The sequence below is a fragment of the Peromyscus eremicus genome, chromosome 8a, assembly GCF_949786415.1.
Source record: "Peromyscus eremicus chromosome 8a, PerEre_H2_v1, whole genome shotgun sequence".
NCBI classification, from domain to species: Eukaryota; Metazoa; Chordata; class Mammalia; order Rodentia; family Cricetidae; genus Peromyscus; species Peromyscus eremicus.
In genome coordinates, this window is record NC_081423.1 from 3,699,169 (window position 1) to 3,718,273 (window position 19,105).

Below are 19,105 nucleotides of genomic sequence, written 5' to 3' on the forward strand. Positions count from 1 at the left end.
CTAAGTTTCCAACTTGTGGAAAAAAATTAAAGTTTACAGCTGGGTGTGGGGGTGCATGCTTTTAACCCCAGCATTGGGAAGAGAGAGGCCGGTGGATCTCTGAGTTTGAGGCCAGCCTGGTCTACAGAGCCAAGTTTCTGGACAGCCAAGCTTAGGCAGTGAAAGACAGAAAGCCAGGGAAGATGTAATTGAACGAAGTAGCCATGGCCCAGCCTCAGCAAGCAGTAGAACTTGGCAGCTTCAGAAACGTGGTTCTAGTTTTAGAGTTAAGAAGAAATGGGTTATGGAACTTGCCTCTATGACTAAGGAAAGCCACTGAGGTCAGGCATGTGTCGGGGTGTCTCTGCATGGAGGACCAGAGAGACCATTCTGTGAAGCTGTGAAGTTGAAGCCTGGATTGCCTTGGAGACCTCAAGATGTTGGAGATGCCAAAGTCATGGGATACCTGCCAGCCAAGTGTGGAGGGGCCCAAAACAGCTTGACCACATAGCTTCTGTGACAGGCTTCCTGGCAGGCAACACCATGACTCAGGGAAAGCCATAAGCTGACCCCACCCAGGGAGGGCCTACTTCTAAGGGGAAGTACCTGATATCTCAAACCTTTAAATAAGGTGGCCAGATGTCCCTGAGTCTAGCACACACCTATTTTTGTTTTACAGATACCCCTAGACAAATGTCACCCTATCCATGGAAATCCCCTCACCCCAACCTCTGCTATGATAAAATGATAAAAACCCCACCCTGCCTGGACTCTGAGCTCTCTGCTCTCACCACTGCATCAGACAGACAGAGAAACCAAGCTCAGAGCTTGAAAATAAAGGCTCTTTGCTTTTACATATGGGATTTGGTCTTTGTGGTGGTCTTTTGGGGGTCCCTGATCTGGGCATAACACCAAGGAAAGCTGCTAACAGGGAGTGGAACCAGCCCAAGAGAAAGAAGTGTGTTGCAGTCAACACAGCTGAAAGGAGTTGGAGATCTGAAGAGTGTTTTGACATCAGACATGGAGATGCAGTTTTGGAGTTTACCTGTTGGTTTCTAGTCTTGCTTTGGTCCAGTATTTCCTCACTATGCTCCCTTCCCTAAATTTTGGAACAATAATGTATATCCTGTGCCATTACATGTTGGAAGTATATGATTTGCTTTTTGCTTTTGATTTTATAGGGGATTACAGTTAAGAGATTGCATGAATCTCAGAAGAGACTTTGAACTTTGGACTTTTAAACATTGTTGAGACTGTGATAGACTATGGGGACTTCTGAAGTTGGACTAAATGAATTTTGCATTATGATATGGTTACAAGCTTATGAGTGGCAGGGAGTGGAATGTGGTAGTTTGAATGTAATTGGTCCCCATAATCTCATAGGGAGTGGTAGCACTATTAAGAGGTGTAGCTTTGTTGTAGGGTATGTGTGGTCTTATTCAAGGAGCTGTGTCACTGTGAAAGCAGACTTTGAGGTCTCATATATGCTCAAGATACTGCCCAGTATAACAGTTCACTTCCTATTGCCTTCTGATCAAGATGTAGACAGCACCATGTCTGCCTGCAGGCCACCATGCTCCCCACCATGATAATAATGGACTGAACCTCTGAACTGTAAGCTACCACCTCAATTAAATGTTTTCCTGTATAAGAGTTCTCGTGGTCATGGTGTCTCTTGACAGCAATAAAAACCTAAGACAAGTATACAGCTGTTTCTCTGGAAGAATCAGACTTATGAGAATCAGATGTCCCAGTTTTCTTCACAGACAGAAGTATATTCCAGGGTGATTAACAGGACACCAGGCCTGACTCTCAAAGCCACCCAATATGGCCTGCAATTTCCCCTTTTGTTTCCAGGGCTATTGGGTATTTAATCTGGATGGAGGTAGCTGAACTAGTTAGCTTTTGATTAGAGTTAGAACTTTCAGTTAGGAGATAGTCTTCTGACAGAGGGTAAGATACCAAAATTTTGCTGGGTATCTGTAAGTCTGTGTCTTATCATCAGAGAAGGTGTTGGTTAAATCGGTGCTGCTAGTGGCTGGCCACCGCCTGCGGCGGCCATGCCAATGGAGGAGAGTGCTGGAGGAGGAATCACAGGCCATGATTACCTTTTTAGAGCTTTATTGGGGGGGGGGGGGCAGATGGAAGGAAGGAGCAGAAAGGAAAAAGAGGGATGCACAGAGGGCCCACTCACTTTTTAGGCTGGGACGCCGTCACAGGCTGATGATGTAATTAAGGACAGAATCCTTACAGAAGGTGACAATGGCTTTCAGTTTTTGTAAAAGGTCTTGTCCCAACCAGTTCTCTGTTGTGAAACACCTTGTGAGCAGTTCCAGCAGTGGAACCTACTTATATTTTTCTAACTTGTTTGAAAAAGAGATATGACTCATGAAAGGTGTAAAACATCCTCTTTTGAGCCAGGCGTGGTGGCACACGCCTTTAATCCCAGCACTCAGGAGCAGAGACAGGCAGATCTCTGTGAGTTTAAGGCCAGCCTGGTCTACAGAGAGAGTTCTAGGACAGGCTTCAAAGCTACACAGAGAAATCCTATTAAAAAAAAAAAAAAAAAAAAAACCACACCCTCTTTCCCTTCCCTGGGGCTGTTTAGGGCCAATTGGGGAGCAGAGGAGTGGGGGAATTCTCACCTGGTGGAACTGTTCCACCACTGCCCCCACCCCATGTGCATTCCCTGGATGAGAGGCCTGGCCCCTCCCCACCTCACACAGGGACCAACCCTCTCCTCAAGCAGTGCTCCTGCTCCTGGAGTGGGACAGGTGGAGGGTTTTGTTTGTTTTGTTTTCAGACTTTCAGTGTTTGTTTTTTTCTTTTCTGGGTGACCTGGTGGAGCCAAAAGGATTCAGGTCCCCAACAGGAGGGCACACAGGTCTTAAGCCAGAGTGTTCTCACACCAGAGAAAGCCACTGGTCAATATAGGGAAACAGAACTGACAGACAGACAGACAGACAGACAGACACAGACAAACACACACACACACACACACACACACACACACACACACGAGTAAAGACAACCAGGATGGCCACCCCACATCTATACACTTGACAGACAGGGAATCCAATGATGTCTCCCATGGCTCACTGACCACTGGATCAGTGGTTTCATCCAGCTGGTCCTATGTGTCCAAACAGAAGACATCTTAACCAGACTCACCTCCAGAGGTGACAGAGCAGGTGACTTTCTAATTTGTTTCCTTTTGGAGTGAAAGTGTCAGACTTCTCTGAAGCCTTAGGCAGTGACTGATCAAATGGAGTCCTGGGGACCTGGAATTCACGCTGTGTACCACCCAGGAGCGCTTTGACCACTGCACTCTAACTCCACTCTGAGGGGCTTTGAGCTCCCTGGTGTCTCAAGGTGTGGTCTTTGGGGATCTCACCGGGGCCTCCAGAAATGTGGGGTGTCCACCAGAGAAGACTGCTCAGACATGGGATTAAGGCAGTAGAAAGTCTTTGTTAGCTGGCTGGAGACTACACTAGATGTTGGGGATCCCATGATAGCCCTGAGCCTTTCTCAGGATAAGCTTTTAAGCACAAAAACCATATTCTGGGTTGACATACTTCAGTTAACAAGAACAGTTAGCCAGAAGTGAAACTACAGAAGCCAAATACTTTGAGACTTACCCAGAACTGTGAACTGTGATAGACTAGATCTTTGTTTTCATTTTGGTAGGTGGTGACATCTGTATGGTGAGTTTTACAGCCTGAGTGTCACTTCCATCATGGAGTTAGTTGTGCTAAGGTCTGGGGCATACACCTAGCATGAGAAGAGTTAAGCCAGGCTCTTGGGCACACAACATGACAAGCAATGTGTTACTGAGAGCAAATGAGCCCTGCTTCCAGCAGAATGAATGAACTTGATGTGAGTCAACTGACGGCCGTCAGGCTTCTTCTGGGCTCTGCATTCCTGGGCTTCACATGCAGAGAAGGAACACAGCCATGTCCTTCCCGGTACAACAGCTACTTTCAGTGGGATCAGTGAGTTGGCTCCACTCGGTGACATGCTGCTTAGACATTCTTTAAAAACTCCTTTCTGTTAATACAGGGCCAGAGCTAGGCACAGCTGACCAAGGCCCTGGGCGCTCTCTACTTTAGAGACACAATCCTGCGGAGAAGTGCTTGTTAGTGCCACCTGTATCTCAGCCCCAGATGACACTGTGGCTCTATCATTCCATCTCATCCTTAAGACAGAAAGGAGATATGCTAAGCTAACCGAGGGGAAAGGGTTGCTGTGGGAAGCCTCCTTGATGCCTGGAGAAATCAGAACAGCAGGTTTTTGTAGGAGTTCACTGAAAAGGTGACAATGGTCAGTTCAGTGTCACTGTGATTATTATCATGGCATTACGCCTTCCAACAGCAGCTCCTGCTATCAATCCCCTCCCTTTACACTTTTATTAAACTGTATCCTGTATGGTTTCCTCATTGACGATTTATGTGTTTAGTGATTTATTTTTTTCTTATAAATGGGGCAGGAACAAGACAGGTCATTTTCTGTTGCCCAGGCTGTCCTAGAACTCACTACATAACCCAAACTCAACCTGTATTTGAAGCAATCTACCTGTTTTAGCCTCCTGAATGTTAGGATCACAGGCTTGAGCCACTGTACATGGTCTTATTTTGTGGCTCATTAAGATTCATTTCCTCCCCCACTTTCCTGCCTGCTGTTTGCTCTAGCAAACTATATCTCGGGTGACACAGATTACAACACAGCCGCAGTGGGACTAGGATTTGGGGATGCTCAGACAACTGCGACCATGTTAGGAACCACTGACTTACTAAAGTGGGTAAACTGTACAGCATGTGAACAACAGCCACACAAAGATGTGAACAACCACCCATAAAAAAAAAAAAAAAAAAAAAAAAAAAAAAAAAAAAAAAAAAAAACGGAAAGTTAAGCCAAAATACAGGACCAGTTTATCACAGTATTTGTTTCCTATACTGGCAAAATGCTCACTGGGTTAGGAAATTAAGTAGCAAACACAGAATCTTCGTTCATTCTGAGCTGTCTGGTTCTAGAGCTTCTGGGGGTTCTCAGGTCTCCACTTCCATCTCATGGGAATCACACTGGGACTACAGACTAGAGAGACACATCTGGTTCTAGAGCTTCTGGGGTTCTGCACTCTCTGCTCCCATCTCATGGGAAACACACTGGGATTACAGACTAGAGATGCTTATCTGGCTTAGGTTGCTTCTGGGGATCTGGACTCAGACCCTCAAGCTTAGACAGTAAATGTTTATGCACTGGGCCATCTCTCCAGACCCCCACATTTCTATGAAGTTCAGAGTAGACTATATAAAAAACATGACTGAGGGCAGCAAGTGGCTCAGCAGGGAAAGGCATTTGCTGTGCAGGGCTGACAACCTGAATTACATCCCCACAACCCACCTGAATCTCAGAAAGTTTTCCTGTGGCATCTACATATATGCCATGGCGCGCGCGCGCGCACGCGCACACACACACACACACACACACACACACACGCATCAGAAAATTAAAAAAACAAACAAACAAACAGAATGCTATAGTCTTTTTTGTTTTCGCTATTGTTTATCTTTTTTTTTTTTTTTTTTTTTGGTTTTTCGAGACAGGGTTTCACTGTGTAGCTTTGTGCCTTTCCTGGATCTCGCTCAGTAGACCAGGCTGGCCTCGAACTCACAGAGATCCGCCTGGCTCTGCCTCCCTATTGCCCGGTGCGTTTGTCTTATTTTTAAACAGAGTCTCATGTAGCCAAACCTGGCCTTGAACTCACTATTTTGATTCTCCTCCATCCACCTCCCAAACACTAGAATCACAGGCATATGTCATGCTGATTGTTTTTCAGCTAGATTAAACTGGAGGTGGTGGAACATGCCTGTACCAAGACCTTGGGAGGTAGAAATCGGAGGATCTGGAGCTGAAGGCCATGTTTTGCTATGTAGCAAGTCTGAAGTTAGCTTGGGCTACATGAGACCCTCTCTCTCTGTCTCTCTGTCTCTCTGTCTCTCTCTCTCTCACATACACACAGTGCTGGGTGGATATGGAGAAACTGGAAAACTTGTGCTTTGATGAGGGGCATGTATAAAGCTACAATTACTGTAGAAAACAGGTAGTGCTGTGTGTGTATATGTTTTTTGTCTCTCTACATAGCCCTGGCTGTCTGGGAACTCACCATGTAGACCAGGCTTCCCCTGAACTCACAGAGATCTGCTTGCCTCTGCTTCCTAGAGTGCTGGGATCAAAGGTGTACACCCCCATGCCTGGCAATGCTTCTTAAACATTAAACATGCAACCTATGATTCCTCAATTCAATTTTTTTCTTTCTTTTTTTGGTTTTTAAGTTTTTTTTTTTTAAGATTTATTTATTTATATGTATACGGAAGAGGGTGCCAGATCTCATTACAGATGGTTGTGAGCCACCATGTGGGTGCTGGGAATTGAACTCAGGACCTCTGGAAGAGCAGTCGGTGCTCTTAACCTCTGAGCCATCTCTCCAGACCCCCCTTTTTGGGGGGGTTTTCGAGACAGGGTTTCTCTGTGTAGCTTTGTGCCTTTCCTGGAACTCACTTGTTAGCCCAGGCTGGCCTCAAACTCACAGAGATCTGCCTAGCTCTGCCTCCCGAGTGCTGGGATTAAAGGCGTGCATCACCACCGCCTGGCTTTTTTTGTTTTTTTCAAGACAGGGTTTCCCTGTCCTGAAACTCATTCTGTAGACCAGGCTGGCCTCAAACTCAGAAAGATCCACCTGCCTCTGCCTCCCAGGGGCTGGGATTAAAGGTGTGTGACACCACTGCCTGGCCATCAATTCTATTTCCAGATAGATACTTCAAGAATTGAAAGCAGGCTGGACGGATGGCTCAATAAGTTAGGAGCATTTACTGCTCTTCCAGAGAGCCAGAGTTCACTTCTCAGAATCCATGCTGGGTGGCTCACAACCACCTGTAACTCCAGCTCTAGTGGATCCAATGTCTCTAGTCTCTGCAGGCACCTGCACTCATGTGCGCATACTCACACACAGACACATGTATTTATAAACAATTGAAGTCATGATTCTTGGGAAAGCAAGACACTTCAATGAGCAAAGGCACTTGCCATCATGCCTGATGACTTGAGTTTGATACCTGTGACCCATTTAAAAGGACAGAACTGACTCTCACAGGTCTCTGTCTGGCATGAACACATACATGCCTGTTTGCACAATTTGATAGACTTTAGTCCAGCATCCTCATAGGCCCATGACATCATTACCACTTTCTATTTTAGAATATCGCTGTCTTCAATTTCATATACACATGTAATGTATGGTGATTACATTCCACCTTATTTTTTTTAAATGAACATAATATTTGCAATTATAGCCATTTTTAAGTTTACATGGAATTGTTTTATTTCTTTTTTTTTTTTTAATTAATTTATTTATTATGTATACAGTGTTCTGTCTGCACATATCCCTGCAGGCCAGAAGAGGGCACCAGATCTCATTACAGATGGTTGTGAGCCACCATGTGGTTGCTGGGAATTGAACTCAGGACCTTTGGAAGAACAAGCAGTGCTCTTAACCTCTGAGCCATCTCTCCAGCCCGAATTGTTTTATTTCTGACCTTAAAATATGGAACAAAGTGGCTGGGCGGTGGTGGCGCACGCCTTTAGTCCCAGCACTTGGGAGGCAGAGGCAGGCGGATCTCTGTGAGTTTGAGGCCAGCCTGGTCTCCAAAGCGAGTTCCAGAAAAGGCGCAAAACTACACAGAGAAACCCTGTCTCGAAAAAACAAACAAACAAACAAAAAAAAAATGGAACAAAGTATTAAGGTCTGTAGAAGAAAATGGCAACCTTGAGATTCTAAGCAAAAGTATGAGCATTTGTGGTTCTCTGTAGTGTTATTTCTAACTTTCTCAAATGGGAAGAAACCTCCCCTTCTCCAATTCTACTCCTGTCCCAAACAATTTTCATTAAAAAATTTTTAAAAATAATAATTTTTAAAAATCATTATAAAACAAAAAGACCATTTTGGTAAAAATTTGGGAACCCAGGCTGAAGTCTACTTTTACATGGGCTCCAAGTGTTCAAAAAATGGTTTTTGGCTAGTATGAAAGTTTTTAACCTTTTTACTTTGTATTTTTAAATACCTGTCAGCCATAAATTGCAATACTACCTTAGAGCTCCAATGAACTTACTATGGAGCCTATCAAGAGCTAATATCTGATATACCAGAGACCTCCAGAAACTGACTATGGAGCAATGCCTAAACTCTTTTTGCTCAAACACATGCACATGCGCGCGCGCGCGCGCGCGCGCGCGCGCGCGCACACACACACACACACACACACACACACACACACACACACACGAAAACAAACCAACCAACAAAGTACCATATAGCTGAGTTAAAAGAACACATTCAGAAATCCTGACTTGGTTTTGAAATACAGTATATTTTACAGAGGATGAAAAAGACAAGAGGAGGAGAGGTGTGCAGCTCATTGGTAGAGTATATGCCTAGCATGTGCCAGGCTCAATACTCTAGCACCATGTTGGGTGGGAGAGAGCAAAAGAAACTACTAGCAGTGACAGCTGGTGAAATTTGCATCGGGAGATAGGGATTATCTGTTGCGGTGTGGCTCAAACCTTGAATGAGCATAGCTTTTTGAGAGAAAGTGGCTGTCAAACTAATCCTTTGTATACATCCCAGCAAACAGCAGTAAGTTTCAGGAAAAACTGTCTCTTAATGTTATTAGTCCTAAGCCAGCAAGATGGCTCAGCAGATAAAAGTATTTGCCATGCATGCCTAATGACCTGAGTTAAATCCCCAGAAACCAGATGTCTTAGTCAGTGTACTATTGCTGTGAAGAGACACCATGACCACGGCAACTCTTATAAAGGAAAACATTGAACTGGGGCTGGCTTACAGTTCAGAGGTTTAGTTCATTATTGTCATCGTGGGAAGCATGGTGGCATGCAGGCAGACATGGTGCTGGAGAAGGAGCTGAGAGTTCTACATCTGGATCTCTAGGCAGCAGGAAGAGAACTGGCTTGAGCATCTGAGACCTCAAAGCTCACCCCCCAGTGACACACTTCCTCTAGCAAAGCCACACCTCCCAATAGTGCCACTCCCTATGGACCAAGCATTCAAACACAAGAGTCTATGGGGGCCGTTCCTATTCTAACTACCACATCACCACACCAGATAAAAATGCTGGCTATGAGGCTTTAGAGATGGCTCAGTGGTTAAGAGCACTGGCTACTAGAGGACTGGGGTTCAATTCCCAGCACCTACATGGTGGCTCACAACATCTGTAACTCCAGTTCCGATGCCTCTTCTGCCCTCTATGGGCATGAACAAACATATCTACAGTCACACACATATTAAAAAAAAAAACAAACCTGGTGGATATGGTGATGTGACTCTAATCCCAGCATTCCTACATTAAGATAACAGGCACAGAAGAATGTCACAGAAGCTCTGCAGCCAGCCGGTCTAGAGTACAAAGCATGGCAGAAACAAGAAAGACCCTGCCTCAACAAGATGAAAGGTGAAAATAACTCCAAAAGTTGTTCTCTGATCTTCATGTATGTGTTGCAGCATGCGCACACACACACACACACACACACACACACACACACACACGAATAAAGTTATTAGTCTGTACCTCGAAAGTCCTGACTATTATAAAGGGCAGCACCATCACTTTACACTTAGTAAGTTCGTTTCATTTCCTTAGCTTTATAATAGGGAGTTAGGAACAAAGACAACAAACCCTGTCCTCAAGTTGCCCACTTTTAGCACAGTTCTAGTTGCTAACAGCATTTCTCTTCCCTGCTGGAGCTGTCTGGTAAGCCAATGCCTTTGGAAACCAAAGGAAAGCCAGCATGGCAGCACATGTCTACAGTTCTAACACTAGAGTGCAGGCATCTATTCCAGATTAAGCAATAGCTAATCTTGAATTTACAGGGACTGCCTGTCTTAGCCCTCCTTGGTACTGGGTTTACAGGACTGAACCAACACATTGGCTCATCGACTGCTTTTCCAAACAACAGTGTTAGCAGTTTCTGACACTTCAAAGAAACTGTTCATTCAATTAGTTGTTATAAGCTAACATTACCAGATGTGATCAGCCAGAGGTTGATCTATACAATGATAGGTGGTTGGAAGACTGTGGTGAGCTACTCCAGTCAGCTGCATGCAGATGTTGACATTTTCTCTGGAGTGGGCTGGGGAACGCAAACCTTGGGTGACAAATGGACTTATGAGAGACACGACTAAAAGATGAAAGCAGTGGGGCTGTGGGCTCCCAGCGGCTTAGACCAGATCTGGAGTTCAGGCCAGCCTGGGCCACACAGCCAGCGAGACCTTGTCTTAAAGCACACACAAGGAAAACAGCCATCTACAAAACCCTAGCTAGAGCTGAGAGTGGAGGTGCATATGCCAGCAAGTACAGCACTTGGAATGTGGAGATAAAAGGGTCAGGAGTTCAAGGCCAACCTTGGCTTCATCTGTCCATGCTTAACAAACAAACAAACCCAACTAACCAACCATAAAAAAAAAAATTCCTAGTTTGAGGACTTCCTTTAAAAAGTAACTGAGAGCCAGGCGGTCGTGGCGCATGCCTTTAATCCCAGCACTCGGGAGGCAGAGGCAGGTGGATCTCTTTGAGTTCGAGGCCAGCCTGGAATACAGAGCGAGATCCAGGAAAGGTACCAAAACTACACAGAGAAACCCTGTCTCAAAAAAACAAAACAAGCCGGGCGGTGGGCGGTGGTGGCGCACGCCTTTAATCCCAGCACTCGGGAGGCAGAGCCAGGCGGATCTCTGTGAGTTTGAGGCCAGCCTGGGCTACCAAGTGAGTTCTAGGAGAGGCACAAAGCTACACAGAGAAACCCTGTCTCGAAAAACCAAAAAAAAAAACCAAAAAACAAAACAAAACAACAAAAAGTAGCTGAGAGGAAACCAGAGGCCAGGCGATGATGGCAAACACTTTTAATCCCGGCACTCAGGAGGCAGAGGTGGGTGGATCTCTGAGTTCAAGACCAGCCTGGTCAACAGAGTGAGTTCCAGAACAGCCAGGGCTACACAGAGAAACACTGTCTTGAAGAAGGGAGGAAAAAAAGCCCAAAAAAACAAAAAACAGAGGGGCTGGAGAGATGGCTCGGAGGTTAAGAGTTAAGAGCACTGGCTCTTCCTGAAGTCCTTAGTTCAATCCCCAGCAAGGACATGGTGGCTCACAACCATCTAGAATGAGATCTGGTGCCCTCTTCAGGCCTGCAGTCTTAGAGAGCTTCGTGTTTAGCTCTCTCCTTAGGCCAAATTTTCACTTAGTTCCTTTACAATATAGATGTTTAAAGTCAGCATTCCAACTTAGATCTAGATGTTTAAAAATAACCTAAAGTCGTTAAGACTTTTTTCTTTTTTCTTTTTTCTTTTTTTTTTTTACACATTATTCTGTAATTTTCAAACAGGTTAGTTGCATTCTGTCTAGACTCCTTTCAGAGGAAGGAGTCTAGTTTTATTTTTAGAAGTTTGTTTTTCTCTGTGTTGGTCTCCACGGGTGAATTACAGGAGAATTTAACAGGTACTTAGAACAGGTTTTTCCTACTTCCTGTAGTAAGGACTAAAGGTGAACTGTATTTCTCCTTGCTTGTCATTTTCCCCACATTTACTGAACTGCAACCTGCAAGTGTGAGACGTAGTTATTAAAGTACTGTGAATATAGTTGACAAATCCGGCCATTCAAAAGGAAACCACTTCACCTAATGGCGGATAAGGAACTGGAAGCATCAAAATAGCCCTATTAGGTACCACTGGGTACACTAAGAAATATGGCAATCATGATTAATTCGTAAATCTCCTGGCAGGGAGGAGGAACGGATGGAAAAAAGTTTAGGTGAGGGCTTTTAATGACTAGTCAAACATAACGTGAGTCATGGAAGTTTCCAGTTAACAATCTCTTCTGCCGTAATTCTGGGCCCATTCCTTTATGAGCCACACTGCAGTTTAAGCTGTAACATCTGACGGTTTTACTGCCTCTTCCACAAATGAATACATAAAAGGAAAGACGCTCCCCGCCGGCTTTGAAATGTAGGGCAAACTCTGGTTGGGGGTGGCGAGAAAAAGAACACAGTACAGAGACGGAGAGACGGAGAAGGCAGAAAGGGTGTTCAAAGTGGGGAAGAAAAAAAAAATTTCCCCCTAGGTTAGGCCTGCTGTCCATGTCCTTACAGGCTGGGGTGGGTCCTCGCCGCGTGCCGCAGGGCCCGGCCCACCGCCCAGCCCCAGCAAAGTACGGCCCGTCCCTGCCCCCACCCTGCGACAGATGGGAGCGCCGACCGGCCACCAGACCTCCGCCTCCTCGCGCTGCCTGCCGGGACCTCCAGCCGCTTCCGGTGACGCTTGCTCGCTGAACTCCGACTCCCGTCGGCCCTTGAGAAAACCGCAGCAGGTCTGCGCGGGTGCTGTCGGAACCTGTAGTTTAGCTGTCGGCAGGGCTTCGTAGGCGGAAACGCGGGCTAACATAGCCGAGAACTACCGAGGCGAAGGTACGGGTGGTAGCGAGGGGTCAATCCACGCCAAGCGTGGGGTTGGCGGTGAGGCCGGCGGCGGTAGTTGGGGCTGGGTGGGAGGAGATCCTTTCGCACACACGAGGAAGGTTGAGCTGCTGTCGCTGCGGTCGTGAGTGCCTAGTCTGGACTGTAGCTGACGCCCAAGACGCCGAGGAGTGAGTCGTTGGCCGCCGGCCCCTCTGTCTTGCCGTCCTCGCTGGGTCAGCGCGGCCTGCTCCTCCCCGGTCGGCCGCCCCCGCCTCCATTTCCCGCCCTCTCTTCACCACACACACGGCCCCCCCGATCATGGATCCCGGCAGTGGCGGAGGCGGCGGAGGCGGCGGTGGCGGGAGCAGCAGCAGCAGCGACTCCGCTCCCGACTGCTGGGACCAGACGGATATGGAGGCGCCCGGGCCAGGGCCTTGCGGCAGCGGCTCCATAGCTGCGGTGGCCGAGGCCCAGCGTGAGAACCTCAGCGCGGCCTTCAGCCGGCAACTCAACGTCAACGCCAAGCCCTTCGTCCCCAACGTCCACGCCGCAGAATTCGTGCCGTCTTTCCTGCGGGGCCCGGCCCAGCCGCCGCCATCCCCAGCTGGCGCGGCCGGCGGCGACCACGGAGCGAGCAGCAGCGCGGGAGGCCCTTCGGGTAAAGGGCCGGGCTGGATGTTCCCAGGGCACGGGCGGCGGGCCGGGGCCGGAGTTCCGCTGTGGCTTGGGTGGAGAGGACGCGCGGCCCGGCCGGCCCGCACGTGGGCCGCTGACAGCGGCGCCGGCTGGTCTGGGTGGGGCACCTCCAGTCCCGGCGCTGCCTGGCTTGGGGCGCCCGGGCGAGGAGGAGCAGAGACCCGGAGACCCGGCGAGCTCGCCCCTCGGCCGAAGACCGCGGTTCACCCGCAGACACAGCAACCGTATGGGATCGGGCAGGCCCTTGGCCAGTCAGTGCCACGAGGCCCAGAAGTGGGGACTGATGAGGTCTGAAGTCCCGCAGGTGGGAGTGGGAGAGCCTAGGAGTTGGGGGACAAGGCTTGTATCTTCTCCTGACCCACAGAGCTGCTCCTGCTGCAGTTTCTACTATTGGAACTGTAATTGCGTTTTAAATATCTGTGGCATCGGCCGACCTGAAGGAATCCCAAGATGCATTGCAGGCTTGCGATCCGCCAGGAACTGTTGGCTGTCAATACAAAGACCTTTTTTCCACTCCTAACATTTTGAAAACTTAAAAAGTTCAAAAAATGTCAGAAAGATCCCTCAGTAGTAACATGTAGAAGGAAACTTAAATGACTTATGTGAGGTTTTTAAGTGGGATTCAAGACCTTCCTTCTGAGTGGCACGTTTAGACTTTAATTTGCTTTAAAAGTGTTGACCTTATACGGGCTGCTTGCTAGAGAAGCTTAGTTTGTGTTCGTGTATTGATTGGTAGTCTAGTCTGTTACTTGGGGCACTTGACTATTTCTGATAACTTAATAGTTGTCCCGCGCAGTAATTACTAGATAGACTGTCTCTGGTTTCTAGTTTCAGTCTTTAAACATCTATTTACAAGCTAGCTGTGTGATTGGTAGCCTGCTTTCAGGTGCTGATTTTGTACCAATGTCCGTTGAGTGAACTTAAGTATGCCTTCATGCTGGTGCTTATTTGAGTAACTATGGTATTGTCTTAAAGAGAAAAAGGAAAGGGAAGGAAAAAGGCTGACTCTCCTTTAATTATTCAGCAGGGACGTTGGTGGGCCAGAGCGTTTGAGCTCATTTCAAGTGAAAGTATATTGTTAATTTCTATGTTTTGAGTTCCGGACTTTAGCCTGGTATGGTGGTATTCCTAGGTAATGCCTATAATGGAGGCAGAGGCAGGAGGATGCTTGGAGAAACCTTAGAGAACAAATGTCAGGATCACTTAGCCTCTCTCTCCCAGGTGTGGTGGTGCTTGTCTGTAACCCCGGGTCTCAGGAGGTTCAGACAGGGAGATCTTTAGGTGAAGACTACTGGAACTATTTGGCAACATCCTTCTAAAAAATAAATAAATAAATAAATAAATAAATAAATAAATAAATAAATAAAAATACTAAGTAAAAGTTCTCTTGGAATTGAGTTTCTTGGGGAACTTTTGCTTCATTTTGCTCTCCAGGAGTGAAAGGGTGTTTAGGGAAATGCTTTTGTGAGGAACATATGTAAGCACAGATTACACGTTTCGTGGGGGTAGGGTGGGGGGTGAACAGTGAACTTTGGGGCTATATTATGCAGGACAGATTTGACATACTTACCTGCTCTCCCCAAACCCTGGGGATTTGACTGTTTTATTGACTGGCGTCTCTTTTATTTGTGTGTGGTTGATGTTTTTCCTTTCAAACAAGGAAACTCAACTTCTTTTTGTTTTGTTCTGGAAAGAGTTTCTCTGTGTAACAGTCCTGGCTGTCCTGGATCTCGCTCTGTAGAGCAGGCTGGCCTCGAACTCACAGAGATCCACCTGCCTCTGCCTCTCAAGTGCTGGGATTAAAGGCAAACACCTGGCTTAAATTTTTTTTAATTGTTGTGTGATGGCAACACTTGAGAAACTGAGGTAGGAGAATTTCCATGAATTCCAGATCCACCTGGGCTAGATAGAGTAAGAACCTATACTCATCAAAGAGAAATAATAATAATATAAACTTTCTGTGTATGATGTCTGAATATTGCCTAAGTAGAAATCTAGAGCTATGTGGGACTAAAGTTTGGGAACTTTGGGTCTAAAAATGTTGCCATCAGTGGATCTTGCGTGGGGAAAGCAGAGAAAACAAAAGGCAGTAGCACCTAGCCTGTAATTGGCTAAGGGAACCCAAATGTGTTGATGGTGAGGTAACTGTCCATAAGGTATGTGGCCTGTTTCCGTGTTATCCAGACAGTCTGGGGTTGGTGTTTGTACGAGGAGAGCTGTCAAAGGGCTGAGGGAGTGGGTCCCTAGAACCACCTTTAGGCTCTGCCTGCTGCTGATGACAGCTATCTCTCCTTTCTCCTGGAAACGGGATGGTTTATCTTTTTTTTTTTTTTTGAAATGCAGTGCTGCCTAGACAAGTAGTAGAGGAAGGGGCTTTGGTGCCAAGAGTCTTCACATGTTCCTGGAAAGGCTGTTAGATATGCCTGTCCCCAGCCATCCCGAGTCAGAACTGGAAACCTGGTGTTGACCTTGTTCACTTTGAAAATGGGAAAACACCAAATTCCTAACAATGATTAAATAGAACTCATTTAAGTGTCAGTAAGCATAATCCATTAAGTCCAGTTTTCTGCAGAGCCAAGGAAATTGGGCTAGTGACTATCAATGAAAATAGAGGTCTTAAAAATGACTGGTAAGTTTTTACTTAGGTTTTAGTATATTCTCAAGGTTAAGCAACCATTATCACTTAATGGATTTTTATTTTTATGTTTTGAAGACGAGGTCATGTTGCCTAGGCTGGTCTCCCCATTGCTACACTCCTTCCTCCTCTACCTCCCAAGTGCGAAGATTACAGGCTTGCCCCACCACATGCAAGTTACATGGTGTACGTGATGTCAGGGCTCAAACCCAGGGATTTGTGCATGCTAGGCATATACTCTTACCAGCTGAGCTCCATCCTTAGTCTTGTTTTGGATTTTTTTTTTAAAGGCAGGTCTCACTATATAGCCCAGGCTATCTTTTCAGTCTTCCTGCCTGAGCCAGAGACTGTGAAAAGTTACTTGTACTTGCCACTGTGCCTGCCTGGCTTTCTGATCACTGGACAGTTTCAAAAGGTTCTTCTTTAAGGCTAGAAGATTAGAGAGTATCCAAAATACAAATAATGGTTATTTTCTGCAAAACTCTTATATTTTATTATGTTAACTAGTTCCTGTTTAAGACTGGATAGTCTTTTATTTTTAATGGTGCTGATGATGAAACCCTGAGCCTCTTGTACATGCTAGGCAAGGACTCGACCATCTAGCCACACATGCCAGCCTAAGAGAGGTAGTGTGTGGGTGTGTATGTGTTGTACCTGTGTGTGGGGTTCATGGAAACTTAGAGGAAGACATCGAGTGTCCTACTTTATTACTCTCTGCCATACTCCTTTGAGATAGGATCTGTTATGAACCGGGAACTAGGCTGGCAGTCAGTTAAACTCCAGTGAGCTCCTGTCTCTGGTCCTCTGGTTCCCCCAGCACTGAGGTTATATACGCCTGTGCCTATAATAGTACCACACTGCCTTTTTAAAGTGAGTGCTGGGGATTTGAACTCAGGTCTTAAATAGCAAGTTCTCTGACACATCGAGCCATCTGCCCAACCTATGTTTTTGATTTGGGTTTTGTTTTACAATTTAAATGTCTGCAGGAATAAAGATATAAAGACACTGGTAGGCCTTGTTGGAATATTGAGTAGAGGATAGTAGGAAAAAATTGGTGATAAGTATTGTTACTAGAATGTCACAGTGATGGGGATTAGATGTTTGGTTTTTGGTTCATGTTCTCACACATATGGACAGCATGAGTATGAGGATTTAGGGAGCATTAGCTAGTATTAGGTTGAGTGGCTGTTTAAACTGAGATTTTTGACTGGAAACAAACCTTTGGAGCATGTTTTATTTAGTATTGTTAGTATATAGTTTATTGCATTGTTGTGCTTTTTATATTTTACTTCTTTGAAATGGTACAACATGATCAGGGCAGGCAAGATGGCTTATTAGGTTTAAAAACAACAATTAAAAAAAAAAAAAAAAGAAAACTTGTCAGGCAAGCCTGATGACCTGAGCTTGATTCCTGGAACCCACATAAGTAAGTGGAAAAGAGAGAAACAACTCCACAGAGTTGTCCTGTGACCTTCACACACAAGCTGTGGAATACATGCATGCACACACACACAGTAATAGTAAAACAACAGATTTTGAAAGTAGAATTATTAGGGCAGCTGGGGACATAGCTCAGTGGTAGAACACTTGCCTGGTAATCAAAAGACCCCAAGTTAGATCTAGATCCTTGGCACTAGAGAAACAGTATCAAATTTTTAAGACAAGTTAGGGAAATACTGTAAAGAACGAATACAACCTTGATTTGCCAGGGAAGAAATAATCTTAAAAGTGTTAAAAATAGAATTATCTTTCTGGCTGAAGAGAAAGGAATGAAAAAGACTCAGTAAACTTTTGGGGTGAGTTAACATAGTAGAGTGGAATTTTTTGCTCAGCTATCCGTTCTAGCAGTGAACAAGCATTTGCCTGTCTACTGAATGTAGGATGCTGTGCAAGGCATTGAAAAGAGGCGCTGGTCGGAACATCAAGGTAATGAATTATGATCTTTGAAAGAGTCTAGAAAGAAGCCATGTAAGTTTACTGTAGAGGAAGACTACTGAAGAAGTGCAGTAGTGCAAAGACATGCAAAGGATGTGGAGGCAAGAGATTGGTGAAGATTCAGGATCCCTCAGTAAATGGTTTTAATCTTGTTCTCCCAATCATAAGATGTGTCTATTTTCTGCCAGGTGTTCATATATGCCTTGGTTTTGTTCTGAGGCAGGATCTTACTGTGTTTCCAGACTGGACCAGAACTCACCTCTCCTCACCTTCCAAGTGCTGGGATTACTTTTAATTTTTCCAGGAATTTGGCAAAGTAGAACATTACCTATCTTACTATTTGATTCTTTCTTACCAAACAGCAGTGGGTTTGGGTGCCTAAAAGTTTTGTCCTTGTTTTCAGTGGATTTTAACTAAGGAGCTTGGCAGTAGATATAGTTTGTTTATTCATAAAGAGCTTTGTTCTAGTAAACTAGTGAAAGGAACTAGTTACTGTTTCCCACCATAATTCTTTTTTTCAAGGGGAAAGAAAGAAACAGTAAGAATTTCCTAAGCATCTTCCATTACTATAGTTTATTTCCAAAACAGGTTACAACTAGGTGACTGAACGTCATTTCATTCGAAGTGGAAAAAAACAAAAACAAAAGTGCATATAACTGAGCAATCTGTGTCCATCTTTGGGTAGTTAATTTTGGTAGTAGGACAATGTTTTCTATTTTTGTATCTTACTGACACTATCTGGAGTGGCTCTGGCTTACGTTATTTTAATATACTTTTGTTTTTGAAGTAGATGAGACATAAAGTTGTAAATAAGACCTTTTTATGATTACTTGAAAAAATGTAGTAGAGTGTTTTGTTACGCTACAGAAAGTCTTATCAGGTTGATACCAGGCATTGCTTTAATGATATAATCAATATGTTCTTCGAACATTAGGGCTGAAAATGACTCCAGCAGAAATACAGCCTCCGTTTTGGATACGGAAATTGAAGCCTAAGCATGCTAAGTGGTTGTCTGAAGTCACTCCCAGAGTTAATGACACAGTCGAATCTGGAGTCCTGATTTACCAGCTGCTAGTTTAGGGCTCTTTCTGCCATACCATGCTGCTTAATAGTGAAGAAGGGAATGCCTATAGCCAGTTTCTATAACCAGCATGGATTTTCTGACAGACTAGCCCTGGAATTTGCCTTTCTAATGTTTCCATTCTGAAAGGTTTTGTAATAAGTGCAGGACTCTGAAATGCTTGTTGTAAATTTATGGAGTAGTCACTACAGTTTACCACTTAATCTCAGCAGTATCAGTGCTTGGATACTGCCAGCCCATTTTATAGATGCCAAAATTACAGGTTA

At 45.3% G+C, this 19,105-nt stretch overlaps 1 protein-coding gene across 4 annotated transcripts in view; it reads left to right on the forward strand.

Annotated features, from left to right (window-relative positions):
* The first annotated feature begins 12,351 nt into the window (after positions 1-12,351).
* Gspt1 (G1 to S phase transition 1) overlaps positions 12,352-19,105 on the forward strand; it is a 34,958-nt gene continuing 28,204 nt past the window's right edge. For 3 of the 4 annotated variants that reach the window (XM_059269978.1, XM_059269974.1, XM_059269975.1), the window contains exon 1: positions 12,353-13,150. In XM_059269978.1, the coding sequence (XP_059125961.1) occupies positions 12,811-13,150 (340 nt within the window). In that variant the 5' untranslated portion in view covers positions 12,353-12,810. Of the gene's footprint in view, positions 13,151-19,105 lie in introns of all 4 variants that reach the window. The other variant, XM_059269979.1, reaches the window with a different exon arrangement.